At 38.6% G+C, this 27,110-nt stretch overlaps 1 protein-coding gene across 9 annotated transcripts in view; it reads left to right on the top strand.

Moving 5' to 3' along the window:
* The window catches only part of col11a1a (collagen, type XI, alpha 1a), an 81,702-nt gene that overhangs the window by 41,768 nt on the left and 12,824 nt on the right, over positions 1 to 27,110 (top strand). For 8 of the 9 annotated variants that reach the window (XM_051410667.1, XM_051410670.1, XM_051410668.1 and 5 more), the window contains 23 exons: positions 732 to 785; positions 1,840 to 1,884; positions 2,075 to 2,128; positions 2,281 to 2,325; positions 4,835 to 4,888; positions 5,483 to 5,536; positions 9,191 to 9,244; positions 9,762 to 9,869; positions 12,496 to 12,585; positions 13,906 to 13,959; positions 16,428 to 16,535; positions 17,143 to 17,250; positions 17,763 to 17,816; positions 18,010 to 18,063; positions 18,702 to 18,809; positions 21,964 to 22,017; positions 22,098 to 22,151; positions 22,359 to 22,412; positions 22,962 to 23,015; positions 25,159 to 25,266; positions 25,672 to 25,725; positions 25,883 to 25,936; positions 26,974 to 27,027. In XM_051410667.1, the coding sequence (XP_051266627.1) occupies positions 732 to 785; positions 1,840 to 1,884; positions 2,075 to 2,128; positions 2,281 to 2,325; positions 4,835 to 4,888; positions 5,483 to 5,536; positions 9,191 to 9,244; positions 9,762 to 9,869; positions 12,496 to 12,585; positions 13,906 to 13,959; positions 16,428 to 16,535; positions 17,143 to 17,250; positions 17,763 to 17,816; positions 18,010 to 18,063; positions 18,702 to 18,809; positions 21,964 to 22,017; positions 22,098 to 22,151; positions 22,359 to 22,412; positions 22,962 to 23,015; positions 25,159 to 25,266; positions 25,672 to 25,725; positions 25,883 to 25,936; positions 26,974 to 27,027 (1,530 nt within the window). The remainder of the gene's footprint in view (positions 1 to 731; positions 786 to 1,839; positions 1,885 to 2,074; positions 2,129 to 2,280; positions 2,326 to 4,834; positions 4,889 to 5,482; positions 5,537 to 9,190; positions 9,245 to 9,761; positions 9,870 to 12,495; positions 12,586 to 13,905; positions 13,960 to 16,427; positions 16,536 to 17,142; positions 17,251 to 17,762; positions 17,817 to 18,009; positions 18,064 to 18,701; positions 18,810 to 21,963; positions 22,018 to 22,097; positions 22,152 to 22,358; positions 22,413 to 22,961; positions 23,016 to 25,158; positions 25,267 to 25,671; positions 25,726 to 25,882; positions 25,937 to 26,973; positions 27,028 to 27,110) is intronic. The other variant, XM_051410675.1, reaches the window with a different exon arrangement.

Below are 27,110 nucleotides of genomic sequence, written 5' to 3'. Positions count from 1 at the left end.
ATTAGACATAACCGAACTGTAGTGACATGTGGAAGTCAAGGTTTGTCATTGATTATTTTTTTATTGACTGTCCCTAATGCAACGTGTGGTGAGGTGCTGCAGAATGGGTAAGCTGCTTTTAAATCCCCCGTTCACAGAGTTTGACTAAGGAAAAAAATCATGTCACCTTGTCTTGTGTTTACAGGGGTTGTGCTAAGCCAGTTATTCCTCTCTTTGTGTGGGTGTGTGTGTGTGTATAATAATTTGCCTGAGAAACTTCCTGTGTTCCGCTAGCTTGATAAACATTGCAGAGATACCAGTGTGGGGAAAGTTTGTGAATTTGATATATTCTGTTGGGAAGGCAGGAAATGTTAGGTTATCTTTATGTAAAACGCTCACTTCACGGAAATATAGAGAGGTGTTTTACAATTTAAATATGTTCATCGTATTAAATAGTGGTGTTCAACTCAACTGAATAAGAGAAATTCTTTTTAGAAAAACAACATTAACAAAGTGTTAAAGTCATGGAAGTAATCAGTTTTATATTTCAAACCTCATGCTAAATTCATGTTATTTTACATAAGGGCCGTTGCATAAACCGTGTGAAACTACAGTGTGTAACTGAAGCCGATATCCAACAACAGTGCAGATAAATACAGGATGAGCCTTCATTATCATGCATGCCCTGACCCACCCAGCCTCTATCTTGTTTCTCTCATTCCCCTCTATGATATTCCCTCTCCTTTTGACAGGGCTCAAGCGGTTTCCCTGGGTTCCCTGGAGCCAACGGCGAGAAAGGAGCCAGAGTAAGAAAACACACAAACATTCATTGAATACACACACACTGTGCCCGTTTGTGTATGAAAATCACCAAGCCATCATATCCTAGCACAAAAGAAAATTGATTCCTATTATAAAGGCATCTGTATGGTGACTTGGCACAAAAAATAACGGCAGCAAAATCAATGTTGGGGAGAGAACAAAAGATGTGGAAACAATGGTGCTTTCATTGAACCCCTCGCACCATTTCTAGCCCTAAAAGAAATAAGTTTCACTCACACCGCTTTGAGAAGGTTCAAGGTACAGGTTATCCATGAAAAAGCCCCAAAAATTCATATTCCTAATAAAACTGTTGATTCATGGAGGTAATGATAGAAAAAGTATCAATTTCAGATGCTCTTGATGCTCTAAAGTGGTGGGGAAAAAAATTGCTGTTTCCTTTGTTGAGTACGTCAGAATCATTTAATGGATACTTTGAAGTACATTATCTCACTTATGCCAAGGCAACTTGCCAAAATTAAACACTCAGTACTTTTTTTTCGTAAAGTCAAATTTTGTCTAGTGTTGACTTAAAGCCAGAAATCCATTTCCAGCTATTGTAGAAATATTTTCACTGCATTTGTTGGCAGACTGTTTCTTCTGCTTTAGCCAGCCAACCAGTGGAAATTTTATTACTTCAAAAGTGCGTATTGTACCTATAAACACACAACAGCAGTATTTTTATTGCCACTGCAATATTACCTGTTGTTGACCTTTTTCTAACAAAGGTATTAGTGCTCATAGTTCCAAACTCAAATAGGTTTTTTAGAGATTTTACTGAAAGACTCATTCAAGTAAGATGTGTCTCAGTGCAATGCAATGTACTGAAAGATCAGGAAAATGTCATTCAGCACAACTGAAGTTCAATTTATGTCTTAAAATGATCTGAAGCTACTAATTTAGAACATGAAACAAATTGTTCTATGGCTGTTTCACATTGTAGAAGTGATTTGAGTCCTTATCTGTAGGAGAAATGTTAAAGTGCTGTCAGTGTGGATTCATGTTGAATAATGTAATGTTTTGCCTTTGACTATCTAACAGGGTGTTGCAGGCAAACCTGGTCTAAGAGGGCAAAGAGGTCCAACAGTATGTATTTATCACTTTATGATTTCTACCATCAATAAAACTAATCAAATAGTATCCAATCATCTTGTATTGACCTGAAGTCTTTCTTTTTCAACAGTTTTAGGATCTGATATTATTACATTAGACTGTTGTAACTTGTATATTGTATTACTAGGCTTTCCATCTGACTCTTGAGTTTCTCTCTCTGTAGGGTCCTCGTGGGGGTCGGGGAGCTAGAGGCCCAACAGGGAAACCTGGTCCCAAGGTACATACACTATACTAATCAGAACAAAACAGCTCTCACACTAACTTTATACTTTAAAAAAATGACTCTATCACAAAGTACAAGCTTTTCTACTGCAGATCTGCAAAGACATACCTAAATATTAACTGATGATGATTTGCTGCGTGTTGCAGGGCACAGCGGGCAACGATGGTCCTCCAGGCCCGCCCGGAGAGAGAGTAAGTCCATTACACAATGAGTCTGTGATGGTTATAATACATGTGGATAAAACAACGCTTATATCTTTGTATCAGTTTGTCAATATTATCTTTGCATTAAGAATTGTGATTAGGCCATTTAGCGTCATCCTCTGACTGGCTACTAAAGAAGATGGCAGCGTTTTACTGAGCAAAGCAGTTTTCCTAGAAAGACAAGAAGAGCAGTTAAGGTTTAACTGGAAATAATAAAGAAATAATAGATTTAGAGTCATTCAAATATGTGAGTCTTTGCTAGTAAAGCTTTTGATTTAGTGTGTGTTTGTGTATTTCATTTTATAAACACACAATGATTCTATCAAGTCTTTTTGCCCTAAAACAAGTCGATAGGTTTACTGGTTAGGGCAACCTAGGCAACACACTGTACACATACAGCCATGTGCAACTCTTACTCTCATTTGGAAGTTTGCTTTAATGCTATGTTGTTGTTCTTACCTTCTTCTGACAGACAGCAGCATTCTTTTTAAATCCCTTTGCTTTTACATTGGTTCTCATAGTTGTCATAATGTCCATTTCTCCTTTGCAGTACAGAACTGATTCTCCACAAAAAAAGAAAATTGTCCAAAGCAAGATTAAAAGGAATTTGTATCTAGCAACTCAATGGCAACGTTAACAATGTCTGCAGTTGCTTTACAATAAAAACCTTCCAGCATTGGCGCCTTATGTAATACGTTTCATTAACGATCATTTATAATTATATATAATCATTCATTGATATTGCTGTGTAACAGAGAAAATGTGAAGCAATGACTGTAATCTAGTGAAGTCCAAAGAAGGCATGACACAGGAAAGGCTAGGCAGCTGCAGGAAGTTACATTAACACATGCCTGCACTAACACGTCAGGGGCAGAAATGGACTTTATTACAACTCTGACAAAGCATGGTGAAGGTGAGTTTATAAGAAAACAGAACTTCCCTTCTGTTGGATATAGGCAAAACAAGCATCTAGGAGTGTACCCAAACTATTAAAGCTCATCTTGATTTCCACATGAGCTACATGGCTAGCTACAGTAACTTACTCATCATGACTCACTAAAATAGTCACATTCAGTGTTTCCAATGTCAAAGGCCAATATGAGTTATAATTGTTAAAGCATCCACTAAATCCACTAGTTTTACTCGTACTCACCTGTGAAGTGGTACTCAGGTTAGTGCTTGGGTTGCTCTTAAATCTAGACTATAATTTAAATTTTTAAATGTGAGGAACTCGCTCTCACTCTTTTCCCAGAGTCAACTTCAATCAACTGTATTTTCAGTTTAAACGAACTGAAGACAAAGTGCCTACGCTCAGTTTTATAGGACTACCTGTAGAGTGCAGTTTCTCAGAACACCCCATGATATGTTGAAGCAGATGCTGATAAGCAGCTCTTTACTTTTGAAATACATAATTCTATGTGGGTGCAATTGTGAGTGATTCAGAGTTGTTAAATTCTTCAGATGGACCAACCATAAGTCCATGAACTCTGTATTACTTAACAATTTCTGGAATTCCATGTTTTTTTTAATAGAACATATTTCAAAAAATACTATGAAAACTAGATGTCTTAATGCTAAAACAGGGCAAGCGAGGTAAAGTCAAGTCAAATCTGACGGATTTAAAGATAAACTTGAATGATCAAGTCAGCTTTGAGGCATTAGGGGGAATCCAAAAGATTAGATCAATCTCTGCATATGATAAATATGGATAGTATATATGTGAATGATATTTAATCTTCCTAAATCCCAAGACATTATGTTATCTCAACAATGTACTGCAAAGTAACTTTTCCAAAATTACATTTTTACTAAAACACACCTTTTGAATATGAACATCTTTGTCATTTATGTTGTGTTAGTGGCATGCTGACCTCTTTTCCCCCACATTTCTGACTCTCAACATGTCTCATTTTTCACTTGGCATTCAGTATTTCTCCTGTACTCAACCTATCCCAACACATATATACACTTAAATGCAATTTTTGGGGGAGCATACACTGAAATACAAGATTAAATATTAATGAAACATCCAATTGGCTCTCTCAAAACTTTAGTTTGCTGATCAACATACTTTGTACAGTAAGTAAAGTAAGTAAATAGTTAAAAAAAAAACTGTAACTAAACCACCGTATTGTTCAACAGAGAAATGCTTCCTTTCAAGAAATATCACCACTCAAACGTTAGATTACATTCTAGATTAAGACTGGTTGGATCCCCCTGTGGCTGGATAATGGAGGTAGTGTCACCAAAAGCTATTTCTTTAGCATTTTTCCACTCCAATGTGCTCAATATAATAAACTTGAGAAAAATGACTTATTGACAGGAATCATTTTAGATCATGTTTATTATTGAATAGGTTTAATTTGCTTTTCTCAAGCTGCTGTGGAATACCCTTCCAACTTTTACATTTGGTTTTCTTTTTGCATAATGCAGTAAGACATCTCATAACTGTATATTTTTGGAATCTTTCATCAATGTGACTGTTTGTCTACTGCAGGGGCCTCAAGGACCTCAGGGACCAGTGGGCTTCCCTGGACCAAAGGGCCCCCCTGTAAGTATTTCAACTTCCTGGACACTATGTGCACTTGACAGCTACTGTAACACCTTCAGTTCCCCAGTAACCTCAGGAACTAGTTCAGTGTCTACACTTTAATTTATTTCCTCTTTCTACTGTATCAATGGCAAATCAGCCTAGTTTGCAAACATTATAAGTCACAGTTGATTCAATCTGAGGAGTTCATGGGGTGCAGTAATACATAGCAATATAACCCTAATTCTGTGCAGGGATCATTAGTCTAACTGTTATTGAAGTAGAACCCATTTTCTCACTCCTCAGTCTAGGCAGGAGACAAGTGGTAATTTCCACCTATCGATTCAGGTTAGATTCGTAGCTGGCTCTTAGCCCTCAGCCAGTGATGTTGTTCATTTCACCAAAAAAATAGAACCTGTTATTTTTTCATTAGTGTTCCAGTAGTCTAACTACGACTTTGTCTGAAAATTATGCTTGTGCTACAGATATTGTTCCTACAAGGCATTTCTCATCACTTGGAAAAATAAACTTTTATTTATAGGGCCAATTTCTAGTGCCAATATTCACTTCAGATATGAATGTGATGGTGATAAATGTACTATTTATAACTAACAGGGACCACCTGGAAAGGATGGACTGCCCGGACACCCTGGTCAGCGTGGAGAGACGGTGAGTCCAAAAGATGCAATATCCTGTTTGAGCTTTCAGGAACCTGCATGGCTTGGTTTTAGTCTCAGCCTCTAACTTCCTGCTAAGTGTAGAAACTGAAGACCTCACAGAGAGCTGGAAACTCAATATAACTTTATTTTTCACACTTGGACAGATTTGGCATATTTCCTCCGCAAGAGCAAATACGAGTGTGACACCTTATAACCTTTTCAGTTTTTAAGAAATGTCTAATCTCCTCTCACTGCTTTAATTTAATCCCACAAAAAAATAGTTTTGTTGTGTAAATGGCTAGTAGTGTGTGCAGTCACTGCCATTTAGGTCAAAGTTACCAATGAGACCTTTTTAGCTCCTACTTCAATTGCCTCTCGATTGCAGGATGGATTTATCTCCATTTCTCTTGTATGCAGGGGATTACAATCAGTGATACAACATCTTAGTGGTATGCCAAAGGGGCAGACATGTCTCTTAAAGCAAAACTCGAAAGACAAATCCCTTGTGAGCATTGTCTGAGTCTATCTGCTTGTCCTCATTCACAAACACACAAACATGGACACACACACACATACATACACACACACACACACACACACACACACACACACACACACACACACACACAGATGCTGCATTCTGTCTAAGTTCTGTCAGATGGCTCAGACTCCTATCTCATAGAGATGGACACCAGGGAGCTGTGGAACCATTTCTTATGCAGCTTCTATCTTGTTGTTCCTTGAAAAGTTTGCAAATATCAAAAGAAAGGATGCTGAACTGCAACAAGGTGTCCTTGTGCAGCATTGCCAGCTCTAAAATAATTGAGCAATAACAACTGAGGTATGACTTAACTAGTAGCTATAAAATATGTTGCGGGAGCATGAAACAGTGGTTAAGGTAGTTTTTTGAATTCAGTTATGAGCTTAATGAGAAATGCCGGTAGCCTACTAAATCTGCACTGAAGATGCATAGATGCTGTAGCCCATGGGACATAAGATTTATCTGACAAACAAAAAAAACCAAACAAAGCAAAGTTTGACTTGATCACATCTAGTTGCAATCCCTTGCACTCAACTTCGATTCCTCTGTACTTGGTATGCATCAGTGCACCTTGGTTTGACGAGGCTCAGAGGGCAATAAATTCTACTAAAAGCTTGACAGATCATCGCCTCTATCATTAAAGCTTCCCTTTCCGCCTGCCTCTTTCCTATAGATAACGTAATACACCACACACGAGTGCTTCCCTGCCTTTGCTGCTATTCAAGCAACAACGATAGAGTCTTCATTAAGGTGTTTATGGCTGTAGATTTATGCGCTGATGAACAGGCTCCACAAGCATCCAATATGAGAATAGATCACAGCAATAAAGATGCTCATAGGTGCTCAGCCACAACAACAGAAGTTGCATTTGAGGAAGTGCAAATAAAGATTTGAGTCAGTGTTTCTAAGTCAGGGCCGATACTGTAACAGCATGGCCTGAGGGTTTCCATTGAATAATACATCACCATAAATCACAACACATAGTGATCAATAGGCCTGGAGTCATAAGTCAGCCAGGATAGGGTTTCTAAGAGCTTGGATTTGAAAACTTTGTTTGGTTGTAGGGTAATAGGTTACAAATGAAATGAGTTATAAATGCAATACCTCAATGAAAATGTGTTATGTATGGAGTTTGACGACAGGGATTCAGAGATCAAATGGAAATCAGCAGAAATGTCTGTCAGAATGGAAAGTCTTACACTCTGCCCTTAAAATTTTGATATGTTTGCTTTATGCTAATCACTCCCTGACATTAATAGAGTTTTACTAAGGTTACTCATGCAATTCTGTCTTAAAACGTTACATGTTTACATGTCTGGAAATGCACCAGCATTTAACAACTCAGATGAAGGTGGATGTGTCTCTGTCAGTTTATGAAATCTATGTTAAAGATTGTTAAGTCATTCCTCATCTTCACACTCCTGCAGTATTGCTTCTAAGCATCACATTGGGTTAATATTTGGCGATATGGAGTACTTAGAAGAGCACATACGCCAATGCAGATTGGATTGTTCCTCTCCCTGAAGACAGAAGTTCATCTGATTTGTGCTGCAGTGTTGAAGTCGATGCTTGAGATGTTGAACTTCTATCTTTTTTGGCTTGTTCTGTTGTGCTGTTTGAATCTGCTAAAACATATCTATAGGGAATACTGCAATGCAAATCAACCACACACTGTGAATTAAAACTTCAAAAAAAAGTTTACTAGAACTAATTGGCCTGTATTTCCCTAGAGAACATTGTGCCCTAACTTGTAGAGGATGATTACGGTTTATAATAATAATAATAATTTAAATGGGTATATTATGATAAATTGATTTTTTTCCTTTTCATTTAAAGAAAGATTTATATATTTACAGCTATATGCAATTGTTTACAACTATGAAGCAGGAAAACTCCAAAACACACTAGTAGAATGATAATACCATCTGCTCATGAAGTTGTGGCTAATGTGATAGCTATGATAGCTAGCAGATGCCTAATTACACATTCAGCAGACTTAGAGCGTCGTTATCGTTCTATTTGAGTCACTTGTCTTGCTTCATCTTCATATTCGCTGGTGTTTTAGCTCTGGTTTGGCTCATTAACTCTTTTGCTGTTAGATGCTCTACTTTCTTAACTAGCCACTTATTTGCTTTGGCTCTTTATATGTTGGTGCTGGGCAGGTAGGGCACACTGGGCTTGTCAGACCTTGTTTGATGGAAAGGACGAAAACAGAAACCAATACAGAAATGTATTATGTTTTTATGACCTTTAAAAAGATACCCTTGGTGTCCCAGTGGCTCCAATTGAGCTTAAATGGTGGTTTTAATCTCTATAAAAATATATGTGCATATGAATGCAGAGGTTTCGAGATTGAGTTTGTTTGCAGTGCTCATTGTTAGCATCTGAATATCCATGCATCTTCACTATCAGGTACATTCTTTAAAGAGTTATCTGCTTCCTCTGTTGCCTGCGTGTTTTGTAAATCTTAATTGCAGCAGGCAACCTCTGAGCTCATGTGATACTTCATTTCTGTACTTGGGAGAGGTGATACGAATGACCAAAGGTAGGGTAGATACTGCATTAATGGACATAGCATTTGTAATAGTATTAGTATTTAAAAATAAATGATATAATAGCAAAAGTTAATTATATTGGTTTCCCAAATATTATTGAGAAAGGTATTGTCTTTGGTCAGATACACCTACATCATGAATGGGTCTGATAGCTTTTTAAGTTTGGTTCCACCCAGAGACCTCTGTTGGATGTCATCTCTTTCTATTTCACCTTTGTGCCTACTTTTAGTACAGGCTAAAACCCACATAGTCTTATCATGCAGTCTCAACGTCTTCTTAATAAAGAGATAAATGTATACAACATAACAAGAAATTGCACATTTGCCTACAGTTATGTACTTGCCAGCACTGGCATGTAATAGTCATATCCCTGATTTTAAGTACAACCTGAAAACCCCTTGTTCCTGTATCAAGAAAATACCAAGCCATATCCTAAATCCCTGCTTATCAGCTGAAACTAATTCAAGTGGAATCAATATTGTTTCTTTACTTGGGTTTTAATAGATAAGATGTTTGTTTCCATTGTTATTATAAACTGTGTAAATAAGGCTGTGTAATCCTTTTTCAGGGTTTCCAAGGAAAAACTGGTCCACCAGGTCCAGGAGGTGTTGTCGGGCCCCAGGTAAGATCAATGTATTATTAAAGAATAAACTTATTATTAAAGCACACATTTTTTAATATGACATCTTGAGGGCCTCATAACTCCCCTAAATAAAAGGAAATAGAGCAGCAGTAAGATAGCTATCTGAGGTTTTTGTAATCAACCTAAAATAGCAACAGTAACAGCTGTTTAGGGCAACGCTAAGATTCTAAATATATGTATATGTAAAGCAAACATTGGACCACCATCCTCAATAATTAGTATCTTATTAGACAAAAAATAATGTAGGTAACTAAAAGATAATCGTGCAGGGGGCCATTCCTGAGCCCTTTCTTAATAGCTCTAATTTTGGAGTTAGATAGTTCATTTATTTGGATTTTGGACACCTACTGACAAGTGGGCTTTCAAGTATTGGTGTACATTATTACTGAGAGGCCTTCAATAACTGTATGACATAATGTATAACTGTATTGGCCATATTGTATGTCATTGCTATCTTCAACTGCAAATAATATCTAACCATGTAATGATATCTTAGGGTCCAACTGGAGAGACTGGCCCCGTTGGTGAGAGAGGCCACCCTGGGCCCCCTGGCCCACCCGGAGAGCAGGGTCTTCCAGGTGCTGCTGGCAAGGAGGGAGCAAAGGTATGTGTCCTGTATACTGTACTGACGGGAAGAAAGTATTCCAAAAGTATACCCATTACACTGCTCAAATAATTTGTTTTTATATGGTAGCACAATCTGCCAAAAATGGCCCCATTGCTCCCGTTCTCTTCTATGTTGGGTAACAGTTATACATAGTACTGTGTTCAAAACAAAAAAGCTCGGCTTTTCTCGTGGGCTGTATTAGATTTGTGTTAGTTACACTGAAGAGAGGAAGCCAGGGAGGTTGATAGAGAGATCAGCAGTATGGAGGTGGGCTGCAAATTGAACTAATTTGATTTTGCAGAGTAAACCAGCTGCATTCACAAGCAGTTATATTTCTGGAGGGCATGCAATGCTCAATAGACTACTGGATTGCTTAAATAAAACTGAAAAAGCTGAAATAAATCTATAGCAATAAATTCACCTAGAAACACAGCAAACGCCAAAGTCTTGCCATTACTCTCTGTGCTATACCATACTCTGGCCAGTGACTGCTGAAGATACAGTAGCTGAGATTTGGTGAGCATCTAGCTACATTCCCTCCCTGGCCTTTCCTGGCTGGCAATTGAGTGCCCATTAGGAGCAGACAGTAGCCATTTTGTAGAAGTATGGGCTGCTCCAAACAAACCCCCTTACTCCCAGGACCACTCAGCATCCGCTGCTCCTCATCCTCTCCCTCACACCCCCATGGCTTCTCCTTTCATTTTCTTCCTGTCTTCCCCAAGCAGACAGTTTAATCAAGTCCGTCGGCTAACTCCAAACCCTCAGCTATTCACAGCCCCACTTTCATCCCCACCCCTCCCAGGCCTGTGCATCAGTATGCCAGGGACACTTTTTGGAGGTCTTGGCAGCAGCGTCCAAATCCTCTTATACCTCTCAAGCCCTCTCTTCTGTTCCTCCCTGTTTGCAGATAAAGTCAGCCTGCCAATACAAAAGAAAAGAGAACAAAGCCAGAAGTAACTTTTTCTGAAGTCAAATGTCCTTGTTTTAGAGATGTGGTGTACAAAATCAACCAGGAAGTAAATGAAGTTGCCCTGCAACCATTGGCACTATTCCTTTCTTCTAAATAAGGGACAAAGGAACTTTTAGAGTTAGTTCAGTGTCTAAGGTGAGGGTTATTGAGGAGGGAGAGCATGCAAACAGTTGTAGAAGATAAACAAAATTTTGCTTGCACATTTTTGATTGTCCTCCCTTGTAGTGCTCTGCCTACTCATTTCAGTCAGGAGTCGTGTTTTTGGTGTTTAGTGGAGTCACCCCTGATTTTCTAAACCTTTCAGCTTTTAGATTTTAAGCAGTACATTTTGTATTATTTGTATTATGTAACCTTTTCAACAAGAATTCTGTATCTAAATCATATTGAGTTTAAAAGACTGAAATCTGTTATTTATGTTGTGGCTGTGTGGTGACAGTGTTAATGAATCCACAGAAAACATACATGCTTCAAACCAATTGCAGCTAATGGCCCATTAAGATGGATGTCAGCTACAAAACAAGTACACTTCTGTTCCTGGCGGGATGTACAAACCCATTAGTATACACTAGATTTGCGTGTCATATGCTTTTCAATCTGTATTCACTTTTTGTAGAAATTCAGAGTTATCTTTTGCTCAGCTGCAGCAGTTTAACACATACATGCAGAAACATAACCGCATGTACATATTTCACTCGAGGGCTCAGTGGAAGAAGTTGTTTAGCATCTTCTAAGTAGGATGGCCACTTCTTAAGTTCTAATTTACAAGGTTTTGTCTGAGTGCAGTGCAGTTCTCAAATACAAGATTTAGCAGTCATGTGCTTTGCATTCTCAAACTGATACCGACACCATGTCAACACCAATTTAACACTTCCTGAGCAATACTTCCATTAGAAGCTGTGTATGTGGATAACTCAGTTTAAAAAAAGAAAGTCATCTAAAATCATAAAGTGACTGTTCTGAGTCTGTTTTACTAAAAAACATCACTGCTGCTGCAGCCATGACTGAAGGCTAAAGGCCCTTTCAACTGTCACAGTATAAGGAGAAAGGCCACACTGAGACTTACATTTATTTTGTGCTTTTCTATGTAAAGTATTTCTGTGTAATTTTAATTTTGGTGACCAGTCATTCACCAATGATAGCAGTCTCATATGTAGTCTCATAAGTATTAATCTTTGCTTCTAATTTAAAAAATACACAATAACTTTCTTTAGAAAGACTTTCAGATTTCTTGTACAGTATAACCAAATTCACAATAAATCTGAGGTGAGCAATAGGCCATGCAGCATCATGCTTCATTTTCTACATTCTAACACTTAGTTTAAATAGTTTTTCATCACGTTTGGCAATTTAGGAGACAAGTCTCTCATCTGTACACTCCGTCTAAAATGTATCTGGTCAGAGTTAGTTGGTTTTTGAAATATGTTTTCTTGAAAGATGTAGTCTGGCTTTTCTGAGTGTCCCCCAGCAGAAAAGAAATGTTCCTTGTCCGTCAACAATAAACACTTTTCATGCACTTTGATTACAATCAATCATGGTGCAAAGCACGGTCAGAAATAAATTACTTGAAAAATGTTTGTTATAATTATTACTATGTTGTATTGATGCAACATATTACAATCATTCTAACACAAACATTTTGGATTGTGTGTATAGGGAGACCCTGGACCACAAGGATCCACCGGCAAAGACGGCCCCCCTGGCCTTCGAGGCTTCCCCGGAGAAAGAGGTCTACCTGGCGCCACGGTAAGAGCTCAGCTCCACCTGCACCTATTCATCATAGCTTCTCTTTACATGTGTTTGCTAGTAGAAAGTGACAGAACATTGCTACATAACAAATGAACCAGCGTCTATCTAGAGCTATTCATTTCATTAGAGACACCAGCCCTGGAATTCACTCCTAGCAATCAATCCAGTGCAGAGGAAATCCAAAGCGACATGTTACAAATGAACAGGCGTGCCGTTGCATCGCTCCGCCGCCACTGACACCACTGTTTTAACCGCCGCAATGCATCATGGGCCTCTATTATAGTAGTCGGGAATTGTTGGTTAGGGATCCATTTGTGAGATCTTCCCCTGGTTTAACTCAAGGACTTTGTTTGCTGTTTTCATATTTCAGTGCCAGTATTTTGTAGGGGGGCAGAAAAGTTATTTGTTTGTCTCTATATGCATTATTTACTCAATAAATTATTAAGTGGGAAATGTTGGCAATTAGACTGTGGTGGCTGGGAATTGATATACTGTGGGGGAAAGAAGCGTTTTGCTGCCTGCATCCTCAAGGTCAGTCAGACTCTGCAGGCCAGCAGCACCACTGATTGTTTTCTGCCATTGTAATTTACTCCAGCACACAGCCAGAGCCTGCAGAGACTCATTACCCATACTGCCATGTGCTCTTTTGTAGCCCACTAGGGAGCTGCACACACACACACACACACACACACACACACACACACACACACACACACACACACACACACACACACGTACATTTTCGGCATTGACAAACATACGAGAAAGCACACCTGAAATATTTGAAATATTATACACAACTCTGCATGTGCAAAATTGCATGTGTAGAATGAAGATTGCATGCACCCACATGTACATACACATGTACTCATGTGTACATATGACTAATATATCCATATATGTGCAAAACAAATCCCACCACTCTCAGTACAGTACACATTTATGAACTGAATGATATCTATGGTAGATGTGCCATAAGTTACTGAGATACTTATAATGGATGTTTTTTATTGCGTACTGTATTTTTGGCCTTGGATTCATGCTGGTGGTCTACCAGGACAAAAATGTCAATAGCAATGATATTTCTTGGAGCGGTGCTGTGAGCTTGAATGCACTCAAAGCACATTTCTATTGGTGTCTGCCTGAAGTGACAAACCATTAAACGAAGGCAGGCCATCCAGGCTGGATTGGCATCTGATGATGGAGGTGTTGAAATGCAGGGATGCGGAGTGAATGTACAGGTTTATTTAAAGCCACACAGGGTTTGACTGCTTTGTCAAGAAAGTCATCATGTGTTTTTCCTTCTTCTTCTCTCAGGGCCCAGCAGGTCTGAAGGGAGGAGAGGGGCCCCAAGGTCCACCTGGTCCTGTTGTAAGTATACTGTTACCTGAGATGAAAGTACCATTGGAAAGTTCACTTAAAAATGTTTTCTTTCCTCTCTGTATTGGGTTTTTTATAACATTTTATATTTGTGTTATTGATAGTATATTTCATGTTTCAGTAAGGCCTGCATATTCCAAGCACCAGAGGGCAGTTTACATCATTTGGACAGGAAAAGCTTTGAAAATGCCTTCTATTTACCTTGGCTAAATGCTAGGCCAGCTTTATGCTTGCCTACCTTTGACCTCACCACCAGGGAGGGAGGAAGTATTCAGCAATGCACTCAAACTTATGAGAGAGATTTTTTATTTTTTTACTTTTATTGCCCCAGGTAAGGTTTGATGAGCAGTATGCTCCTCTTCAGCTGCGCAGTGCTGCACATTCATAAATTTATACACTCACACATTCTAGTGATGTCCAGTGTGTATAGCCTTTGCTCAAGGACATCACAACAGTAGCTACAGAGAAAGGAGAGCCTAGGTTTTCTGAAAAAAAAGAAGAAAAAAAGAACTGTTGAACTGCAGTCACAGTGCTATTAACGGCAGACATGAGAAAAGTCAATCATAGTAAATTAATTCAAAAGTACATGTGTAATACGTATAAACTCATTAAGCTATCATGGCCACGTCATCAGTGATTTATTTATACATTTTTCCGCGAAAGTGTCACCAAATTTAATCTCGACCCACTGCACACAGCGATTTGTCACAGGAGCGATCAAGCGCTAGAGTAGCTGGGTATCAAGACTGTTTGCTCCATTGCCTCCTGGCACACAGAGACCGACCCAAACAAACAAACACACACAACAAAACCACACAGCCAGGCAAGCATCCATATGGTGAGTCACAGTGTCTAGGCACCCTGAGCACTGCTCTACACATCCCTCATCTGTCCCAAAGGTTGCAATGCGTCACTTTACTCATGTTAAGTTCTTCTTACATTCTTCTTAGACTGTCACAGAGACTCTGGAGCTTCTTCATGAGAATCAGTGGGAAGGTTACCATGATGTGATGAGCTGCTGCTGTCACAATAGTGTTTTTGTCTTGTTCCTAATCATGAATTTTAGGTTTTTCTTATGTATTAAAGCAATAAAATCACAAGATACTAGCTGCTAAAAACTTAAACATTTCTGAGGAAAAACATGTTAAATCATTTAATAGGATAATTGTATCTAGACATGTATATATACATTATTAAAGTTTCAAATGTTACACTTCTTTTAATGTTTAATGTAATGTTCTGCCCTGGAGATACTTGACTGTCCAGTGTTCAGTACTTACGTAAGCGTTAACATGTTGATAAACATGTTATATATAGTAATTACAGTAATTACAGTCCCAGGGAAGAAATAGATATATTATCATATCATAACTTCCTATTACAAATGTAACACATTAGCATGCATGCATATTGTAGACTGTATGTCCAAACACTAACCTTAGAAACCCTGTAAAATTGAAGGATAGGGCTAAAAATATCTGTGTTCAAGATGTGGGATAATTGAGACATCATATTTTCTTGCCTCCCTCACTCTCCTCCATGAGTGCATTCAGACGATGTTTACCAACAAGAACTGTTTTAATTTTTTTTGCAGAGATGATAATGAACATGTCAGAGGAGCCTCATGTACATTTAAGTGTCACTTACTTTACATGAGTAGAAAACATTACTATATTCTTTCCTCCAGGATTTTTATTGTTACCAGGATAGTAAAGCCTCTATCAATTATAATGGGAAACTGATAAATCATTAAAAACTCGAGACTGTTTTAGGCATGGCAGTGTGACACACCAACAACACAGCTTTAATATTTAGGTTTTAGGTTTTGATTTCACAGAACATTGAACAGTCTTAATTTGTATCTGGGCTGTATTTTGACAGTTTTCTGGTAAGACCATGTATTCCTGACAACATGAAGTAAATGTGCATGCAGGTACAAAGACTGTTAATTCAGTGCAGCAGAGATAAAATGTCATTCACAATCATGTTTTATGGATTTAGGTAAACACTGAGTTCCTGTATCTGACTACTGGTACACAGCAGCAGTGTCTTTCATTCAGAAATGCATTTTCAGCAGCAGGAATGAGATGCTCAGGGCTTAGAGAGCCACCAAGACGTCAGCTCCCTGACTGCAGATAATGCTGACTGCTTTCAAGGAGCAGCAATGCTTTATTAGAACTTAAAAGCCACCTGCTGCTGTGTGTTGCTCCAGTTTTCCTCTCGAAAGGGGGGTTGTGTATGTAGATGTGTTTGTGTGTGTTCATTTTATTAGCAGTGGAACTCAGTTGGATCTTGCTTTGTAGATGTCTTAATATCAGGGGTTATTGTTCAGCATACTCAGGTTATATTTATGGACAGGCTGCCAAAACTATATGTGTACTTCTCTCCGGAATAAACAAAACATGGCTTCTGCCTTTTATTTTTCACTCATCATCTCTCTCTCTTTCTCACACTCACAGGGATCTCCTGGTGAGAGAGGTCCTGCTGGTGCAGCTGGTCCAATTGGCCTGTCTGGTAGACCTGGCCCTCAGGGTCCCCCAGGTCCTGCTGGAGAGAAGGGAGCACCTGTAAATATTTTCTTCTTTCCTTCAGTGGCGACACAAAATCTTTCTGTTTAGTTAAAACAAATGTCTTTTTTATCAATGCAATTAACTATATAAGCCAAACTGTTCTTATTAAGTTGATATCCAAACTAACACAATATAAAGAAGAAAGAGCTAATCTTTACAGGCAAAATGGATAATAGCATTATCAAGGAAAAATGTAAATAGACCAAGTATTGGTTAATGTTTAAAAGAACTCTGCGTGTAGATCTATAGAAAATTTTTTTTATTGTATTCATGTAATTATTTAATACTATTCTGTGAATCTATAAATCTATTTTTAAAAACTAGAGCTATAAAAGTAATGGATTCTTAATTTATCTTTTATTTTACCATAATTCATTATCTTAAACATACAGACACTCCTCTTCTAGGAGCAGGATGAAAGCCCTGCATGCCTCACTATATGTTGACTGTATGGTGGGATGTAATTACAAGCTGTAGGAGACTTTTTTATATTCCTTTTTAATGTATTTTTATTTTGTTTTTGATCCATCTTGTGTGTGTTTTTGTATATTGATATTTGAATATTTTGATATATTTGAACGAACAACTGTCTTTGTTCTTCTAGGGTGAGAAAGGGCCTCAAGGTCCTGCTGGCCGTGATGGTGTCCAGGGTCCTGTTGGTCTGCCCGGGCCTGCTGGACCTCAAGGTCCCCCTGGAGAGGACGGTGACAAGGTCAGTGAACCATCCTGTTGGCCCAGTTACAACTCCTTCTCCATTCCCAAACTAGGATACATTTTGAGGCTGAACCAGATTGCCAATCAATCTTCATCCCCATTTTCACACTCAGGCCATCTGCATCGAAAATATGTCTCCCTCTTTTCCTCACTGTTGCCTATCCATCTTCATAACCGGCAAACGCAATTAGAGGAGATGTAAAAGTGAAATAATGTTGCTTGTTTCATCTCCTGCAATTATTGTGCCCGGTTTCTATCAGGCATTCCATTGAGCTGCCAAACATATGTCACTGCAGAGGTTTACTCTGCAATGAACTAGACATTAAAAAATGGACATATCTCTCTCTCTGTTTATCCATACAGTGCTGTGTCAAGATTATAACTGCAGCTAATGGTTGTTTGTGTTGAGCTGAGAGTTTTTATTGATTTTCATAAGCTATTAATATTTAGGGAAGAAGCTAAGTTGGGCTGAAATGGTTGACTGTGTTTGTGTGTGTTTCTCTTTCCCAGGGAGAGGTGGGAGAGCCCGGTCAGAAAGGAAGCAAAGCGGACAAGGGAGAACAGGTGTGTTATAGGAAGCAAAGTCCATTCATTCCTTGCACACACACACACATTTACATCCACTTTGCACAATAATTAAAGAGTTGGTGATGTTTTCTTAAAGGATTCCTACTGACAGAACCAAGCACTAGCACCATTATCACAAAAGAGTGAGCTGCATTTTACTTACAAATAACAACTTCTTCTTTGTGTTCAGGGTCCTCCTGGACCAGCTGGTCTCCAAGGTCCCATAGGTGCCCCAGGTCCTGCTGTAAGTGTAACTGTCCTAAAAAGCATAGATGAAACTTATGTAATGGACCATGTGTGAATGTGTGATGTTTATACTGTTGTATCATAAACCAGAACAGAAGGGCGGACAGGAAGATGCATGTAAGGTAAATCAGGGTATAGTATTTCTGAATAGTTATAAATAGTTACAGAGTTTTAATCTGCAAGTATCCTAAAACACTTCATTTTCAATGAGCCAGATTATTTTTCATCATAAAGATTTGCAGTACCAGACACTAAGTGTTTAAAATCAGCAAGTTGAAAACCTTCAGCTTTCAAATAGAATCTTCTCTGTGTTATATCAGTAAACAATACACACATTTCTATGAACATTTCAATGACCATAACAGTGTATGCCTAATGTATGCATAATGTTTAACAAGTATAACACAAATATGCTTTCGGTAAAAATATTAAACTTGAGAGAAAATGTTTTATGTATGTGTGGTTTCGATGTAACTTTATTGTTTACTGTATGAAATGTGAAATGTAAGCGCAAACATTGTTGAGTATATTTATTTTATTTGAATATGGACCCCAGGAAGAGTGGTAGAAGAGTATTAGTTGATCCCCACAAACAAATAACACAAACAAACAGTGAAAGTATGTTTTTTTTCTCAGGGAGCTGATGGAGAGCCTGGTCCCAGAGGTCAGCAGGGTATGTTTGGACAGAAGGGAGATGAAGGTTCTAGAGGTTTCCCTGGACCCCCTGGTCCCATAGGTCTACAGGTTAGTACTATTCACACGTACAAATATGTGCATGCGCATGCTACAAATACAGTAACTTACAATAGTCCTATACAATGAGCCCTATGGTGTCTGAATATTATAGCATTCATGTTTGTGTAATGTAAACAGTTGTCCAGGATAACTCTTGCGACTCACTACTCTACACTATACAAAACAAGCTATGATTGCCAATGGTAAAGAGGTCATCTTTTATACATTTTGCAGTAGTGCAACATAGTTAATTATATTATAATAATACATTGAGACCTCGAGTCAATAAACATTGTTAATAATGAATTTACTAAAGGCATATAATGTAAGGACACATGTACGGTGAGGCAGCACTGCTTATACGTGCAAATGAATGAAAAATGGAAGCCAGAACAAAGGCTAATCCTGCCTACACAACCTCGTCTATTCACATTACACACCAACTGTCCCACCCCTGTGACTCAGGCTTGCTTCCACTGTGATAGCAATTGTAATGTCCTGTAGCTGTCACACTGGATTAGAAGAAACTCATAATTGTGGTATATTCCATTCCTTCATAAACCACAGTGCTGGCTTCATAAAGATAATGTAGAAAAAGACATTTCCTGTTGATGGCAATACCATACTGTACAATAATCACATGTTGCTAGGCAAGGAAAGGCTTATTAAGCATGCACAAAGGGCGGAAAGAAGAAAAATACAATGAGTTCAATACAGAGGACTACAATAAACTGAATATAAAAGAATCGGCAATCCAACTTTTAATGATTTATTTTTAGAACTACTGGGTAGGTATAACCTATATGTATAAATGTTTCTTTTAAACACTGTATTTTATCTTATACATCTTTTTTTTCAATGGACTATTTCTATGGACTAGAAGTCTGCAATAAAGTGAAATGATTTCTATTTTTCAACCCTCATTCTGCCGGTAATAGCAATAACGATGTCTAGTGATGTCATACGTAAGAATCATTCAAGGATCATTCAATTACCTCTCTTAACTGTGTGGGACCACGACACTGTGTGACATTCATCCCACACCATGCTACAGTGCAAACAAAGGCAGACACACAGACTCACACACTTACACGGCTGGCTGTGCAGTATACTCTGCTTTAATTTAATCTGTGATGTGTATTGTATGTTGACCGAGCTGTGACCTGCAATAATTACACCTCTAACCTTAATTTACTAGTAACATCCTTACCCCATCACTATCTGGGTTAAGGAGGGCCAGTAACGATTATCAGTGTGTATAATGCTTACGAAATAGGCATTATCATCAGTGCTACATTTTGCTTTTTTATATGAATATAATGTAGGTGTGTAAACTAGACTCTAACCATCCAGGACATAGTTTAATCCAGACTGAAAATATTAGGGTAATTTAAAAGGTAGATCAGCTTGATGCAAGAAATGTACACACAAACCAATCTACACAACATCTAGGCTTAATGATGTTTTGTACAACTGTGATAATAATCTAACGAGGTAGGACTTTCCCCTCAGTAGTAGCCCATTTGTTAGTAATTATCTGTTTTATTAGTAGTCAACTTCTTAAGATAAAGACGTTAAGAGTTTACTGCAGAGATTGGGGTCATTGTCTTGATGAAATTACATAGACTACCACTCATCGTTCCAAGGTGCTATCCCATCTCTGCAGAATTGTATTCAATGGACTTTTAATTGGGAGTAATTCACTTCCCATTGTGATTCCATTAATTGCATGGACTGACCTGCTCCGATAGTCAGTTCCTCATCGAGCACATTTACCGCGCTGCATAATTAGTAGCACCGCTAACGATCTGAGACTAGAGGAGACCTTTACACAGATGAGATTTCTCAGCACGGCAGGAATCAGCATACAGCTACACACACACTTTTTAGCACCCATGGAAAAAACAGGCATGAACACACACGCTTCGATGTAGGGCAATGCACACATACACAAACTTACGACAGTCAGCAAAGAATTGTTTTTTTTTTCCCGGCCCCGGTTGTGAGTATTTGAGGTTGATGTAAGCACATGTCGAAGAAGCAACTCTTTGATCTTCTCCCTGCAACCTTACACTGATGACAAACTGCCTCTGAATCGAGAACAGGCACACACAGAAGGCAAAGCAGGGTATAGCAATTTAATCACAGCAATTACCCACAGAATGTCAGGGATCAAATGCACACATGGGGTCTTGACCACGCTACTCGTTTAACATGCATGAGTGAGCTGGATCTATGCCTGCACCTTTTGAGTCAAGATGAACAAGTAACTGACTACAAAAGTGAAAGCAAAGAGAAAAGAATCAAATTGTCTTACATGTTTGCGGAGCCAAGGACAGAATTGTAGAATGAAATCATCTTACCTTCACCTGAGTATCTATAAAGGGTTTACCCTTTTGTGTTCATACTCAAGTGTGGAGATGAAACATCACTGAGTTCTTCACTAACAGCTATTTGAGAAAGTCTAGCTAAATTAGGCCCTTTAATACATGGCATACATGCCCGGTCACAACCTGAAGTCCTCATCCAAGGCCTGAGGAGATCAGACTGGCAGACTTTCATAGGGATTGCTGTTTGAATTCTATTTTTGAGTCATTTCTTTAACCCTACAAAGGCATTCTCAATTATTTTAATTATTTACTCATTCTCATATCTAACCCCTTTTGCTCAATGCTGTATAACTTTTATAACTGAAATGACTTTGTCATCACTGACTTGCACTGCTTTTGATTTTGTTAGTGCTCTCTTCAGTTTAGTACTGTTTTTAAGTTTGTCTGCACAAGGTTGTCTATTTTTTGAAGGTCCATCTCGTAGTTGACTTGTTCTTGACCTTGCTCAGCATATATTCATTGAATATTTCATTGAACAGATAATAGGACTAGACTGCAGTTAAAACGTGGTTTCAAGTGAATAATTTATGCATGTTCTGGCCCACAGATATATTTAATATTTCAGTGCATCACTACAATGTATTCCAGCAGTCAAATCAAATGTCAAATTAAATCTCAAGCAGGAACAGCTGTTGTGAATACAGTTAACAGCGCAAACAAATTTTTATTATTAAGAACACCATAGCTTATTTGTGCAACAGCACCTTGTGCTTGTAACATGATTATTTTCTTCTTCAATAACATAATTGTTTATTCATTTTTGTCATCTTCAGGGGCTTCCTGGACCTCCTGGTGAGAAGGGAGAGAATGGTGATGTTGGCCCTATGGTAAGAGACACAACTGTTTCTTTTAAGCACACTTATAATCATTTTAAACACTTTAACAACACTGTATTTCTTTTCTGCAGGGCCCTCCTGGTCCTCCTGGTCCCAGAGGTCCTCAGGGTCCGAGTGGAGCTGATGTATGTATGGCTAATTGACAACAATATGTATACGCAAAATTATTTAACCTGCATATTATATTACTGTTTTATTAAAAAGGATTTGTTCCATGTTAAACTCTGACATAAAGTTGATTTCATCTTGAGTCGCAATGCCTGGATATCATCGAGCCTCCTCTCCCAAGGGGATGGACGATGACTCACCTCTTTCTGTATTTCCTACTGCAGGGTCCACAAGGCCCTCCAGGCGGAGTCGGCCCCATGGGATCTGTGGGTGAGAAGGTAAGAGTCAGAACATGGCCCGGGGTGTTTTGCCCGCTTACAGTGATGTGGGACACTGGGACTGAAATACTGCTATAACCCTCCCTTTCCAGCCCACTCCAGACCACCCAGCTGCCTGCCTTTGTTACCACCTGCAGTCTATTCATTTCATATATCCAGGCTTTTTTGTCTGAGTTAGTGCTTTGACACTATTAATGTCTATTTTACAACGCTTCCAACAAGATTCGTCCATTTCACTGCCACTTGGCAGACGGCTGCACTATAAATACTTAATGCTTTACCATGGCTGTTAAAATTACTGCAATATGAAACATGAAGTGCTACCAACACTTTAAGAGTCCATTTGGAATACAGTAACTTTTAACACTGTTGTATCAACTACAGTGAGGACTAAGATAAGTTAAATGTCTGGCTTTTGTGGATATTTGTAACATCATTAGGTGTTAGTATGTAAGGCCTATTTTGTTAGAGAAGGTGTGAATTCTGAAGCTCTCCATGTGTGACGGTGAAGGTTTATCTGTCCAGACACTGACATTTGTCTAACCACAGGGTGAACAAGGAGAGGCCGGAAACCCAGGACAACCTGGAGAGCCTGGAACTGGGGTAAGTGAGCTCTGTTTTTCTTTTTCTAGTTTGTCACACTAAATATGGATTGCAGGAATGGCTTATGTTTGAATGTCACTGTGTGTTTTTGTATGTAAAGTACATCTTGCTTATAAACACATTCATACATGAGCTTCTCAGTCTTTAACAAATCACACAGCTTTACCATGAATATTGGCAGGGCTAGTACTTGAAAACATTTTAAAACTTTACTTTACATGACTTTAATGTACACACGACTAAGGTCAGTCAAATGTGTTTTTGCTACAGCATGATCATTACAGTATCAGCAACATCAGCAACATATTTTTGTAGGTTATCCACAGGAAAACAGTGGCTTAATGGATAGCTTTAGGCAAATATAGAACAAAATCCAATCTAACGAGAAGGTTTTTTTCTTCAGAGTGACACTATGTATTCATCACACTGAAAGTAATTGCTCCTCACATTAAGACTAGTAGTTCATCTCAGCATGGCTCTTCTGCTTTGCACCCCATGTCCACATGGCCTGCCAAATTAAGTCTCTTCCTAGACTCTTAAGACATAATTACCAGGAGGATACGCCTGGTGCTTCTGCCCTAAAGAACAATGATTGTTGCCACCATGAAGCAAGTCAACATCAAAACACCAGATACCCACTTTGCTGAGTTTAGCTTTTAGTGGTGATTTGCCCTGTTACTTACAGTGGACAGTAGTGAAGGACTTTACAAGTTTTGCAAGTGCCATGTATTTAGCAAAGTGTTTGTTATACTGAATGTCAGACATAATTTCAAAAGATTTTGAAAGATTGCATGTTAATTTACCATATCCATATGCTTGTCTGTGGTACTGCCAGACAGAGATAAATGACAATTTGATTAGGTTTTTTTTTTTTTTCAACTTTTACCTTAACACCCATCATTGATGGCTCTATTAGCTCTGCTGCCTCATTTATCATTATTGAGGTACAACAGCAGATTGAAAAGATGGCCTTTCTCCAGTGGGAGTGGCAAAGGAGCGTGATTACAAGCATTTATAATGTCCCCTGCTTGTTCCCCATCATACTGCTGGTGTCATTGACATTTCCAAAGTCAGTGTGCAGCAAGTCCCCTTCATGAGCACAGCCCAACCCAATGCTTTTCAGTTTGTCTTTTTGTATTTTTAAATCAAAGTTACATTGTGTACTGATGGTATTAGAACTATATTAACTACAATATAGTATATAGACACCACTTTACTTGTTTTTAGGGAGTGAAACAGTTCAGTTTAATACTTATGCCTCTATGCGACAAACAAGACCATTAGCGAGAAGATTTGCTATTTCTATATATGTCTTAATTCCTACCACCCTTTCGCATTTGGTCAGTTCCCCCCCCCCACCAAAAAAAAAAATCAATGGAAAGAGACAATGGAAACACTACCGCTTTTGTCCACAGGGGCTGCCAGAATCAACACAAAATTAAAGTTCCTTATAGCTGCTTTAAAGAAAATATTTTACTTTATTTTGTAAGCCATGTACTGAATTCAGCTGGAGTTTTTAACTGGAGTTTTTATATTGTTAATATAGCTAAATGCTCATTTTACTACAGGCCTTTTTTGTCATCTGGTTCCACTGAATGAAACAGTAAAAGCTGACTACCCAAATGCAGTCCAGCAAAAAGGGACAAACAAGGCAATCTCTTATTCAAATCATCAGCAAATTTGCCACCAAATCACAATTTAGAGAATCTGCTGAATTCTTTCACACTGCAAAGGAAAAATGCTTTATCATACAAAGCAGGAAGAGTGCACCATTACCTCTGCACAAATGGAACTACAGAAGCTGAAGGTTGCAAAGTTTCTTGCAGTGACAGATGGTGAAGAGGAGTAAAAGCAAATATGAAAATCATTTCTAGGAAACGCTTTTAATCTTATCGTAAGTTGTCCGTTTGTATCAGGACTGTAGAGGCAGAGTAACATCATATGTAAGTGGTCATGGTCCTGAAAAGACCAGAGCTGCTGTCCTCTGTTATACACATTGAGATCAGCTGTGGATCCATTTTCTCTCAGCAGCCTCTGACCACAAGTCAGTTTTAAGACCCCATTCACTTCAATGTAGACTCTGAAAAAATGTCCACTGTGGTACTGATGTAATGAATGCCTTCTCCAACTTCAACCGCTATAGGGACCTAAAGGCGAGAGAGGAGAGAAAGGAGAGGCTGGCCCCCCTGGAGCTGCTGGACCTGCTGGTGCCAAAGGACCCCCTGGAGATGACGGTCCAAAGGGCAACCCTGTAAGTACACCAGATACTCTGAAATTCTGCGAGTGTTTTCCAGCACTCAGTCTAACCGGCTCAAATTACTGATACTGCTTTAAAGGAAATGTCCCCCACCAGCCTTGAGGCAGGCAATTTTATCCCAGAACATATTCAAGAGCTAAAAAGCCTTTTTATTGAGGGAGATTATATTTTATGCCTGCATGGTAATGGAATGCAGTGAGGCCTTTTCTTGTGGATTTGCATCATCATCATTAAGTCCATCAAATTGCCTTCAATGGTTGTAACCAGTACACCAGGACTAAATCACTGTCTGAATTACTAACCATGTCCTTTATACCTGTATCCAGAGAGCTTATGTCTCAGCAGCAGCTCAGCAGTTTCTTTTGCTACACTCATGTATTTCATTTCTTTCTATTAAAGGGTCCTGTTGGATTCCCTGGAGACCCTGGCCCTCCTGGAGAGCCAGGTGTTGCTGTAAGTATGAAATATTTAAGCAATATTTACCCCATATAGGCCCATATACAGTAGATCATATAGGCCTTCATACCATGAATCATGTTAAATCCATAACAGTAACAGTATGGTAGTTATAGTACAGGATGGACATTATCTAACCATCTCTTTTGTACAGGGCACTGATGGAGAATCAGGAGAGAAGGGAGAGGATGGTGAGGCCGGTCAGCCGGTAAGTTGTTGCCATTTCAGTGTATTTGGACTAAACAAATGACTGCATGAGTATGTATCATGTACTGTATATGGTTCACTTGAGGGACACTTTACAAGCACATAGTATAATTAAAATGACCTTAACAATCAGCACCTTTGTCACTGTGTATGAATGAGTATAAATATCTCTTGTTTTCATTTATGTTGTATTATAGCAGTCCAGCACAACTTTGTCTGCAGTACAAGCTGTAATTATATCTAGCCAGTAAATAATTTACACTGCAGCATTTTAATTCATGATATTTACGCCATACTCTTGGGTATACGGTAACTGGACTTATCTGCTATGCAGATTTGTTAAGTATGATTAGAAATAAAACTCAAACAAATCACAGCTCTTACTAATATTTATGAAAGTTAAAGAGCCTGTATCATTGTCAAAGAAAAACACACAAAGTATTTAATTTACTCCATGAATGTTACATATTTGAATTTCTGTGTATGAACTCTGATTGCATGCTGAAACGCTACAGCAGAAAATAGACGGTATATTACAATACTATGGACGGACGAGAATTTATATTAAAATATGATAAGCTTTGTATAATGGCTCTGTTCTGTAGAGGAAAACATACATATCTTTCTGTTATTTGTATTTACATGTGACTGTGCCTATAAAACAGCTGAATAACTCTGCCTTCACTTTTCAGTTCTGCGAAATATTTACCAATGCAAATGATAAAAAATTGGTTTTAATTAACTCAGAGATAATTGGATGAAAGTGTCTCAGTGAGCACAGTAGGTATCATTTCAGAGCAGCGCCTCATCCAACTTTAGGTTTTGGCGTAACTCTTCTGGACTATCTTGGGGTTGAATATTCCCCCTTGTCAAAGTGCTTTCTGTGTTATTGTCCTTTCGGCAGACATAACAAGAGATTTAGTGAAGCATGCTGTGCTCATCAAAATTCATATCAGCACTGGCCTCATTTGTTAATATAACTTGTTTTATTGTCTTTTAATAGTATCTTGCACCTCCTATTTCCTTGCTTGTTTTCAGGGACCTCCAGGTCCATCAGGAGAAGCTGGCCCACCTGGACCACCTGGCAAGAGAGTAAGTGTGTGGTCATTAAAACTAAAATTACTACAGTATTTTTTTTGTGTGAGCATCACTGGTGAGCTTCCGGCAATAACCCA

The sequence above is a fragment of the Dicentrarchus labrax genome, unplaced genomic scaffold (assembly GCF_905237075.1).
Source record: "Dicentrarchus labrax unplaced genomic scaffold, dlabrax2021, whole genome shotgun sequence".
Taxonomy (NCBI): Eukaryota; Metazoa; Chordata; class Actinopteri; family Moronidae; genus Dicentrarchus; species Dicentrarchus labrax.
Note: the sequence above shows the minus strand (reverse complement) of the source record. Positions and strands in the feature narration are given on the sequence as shown.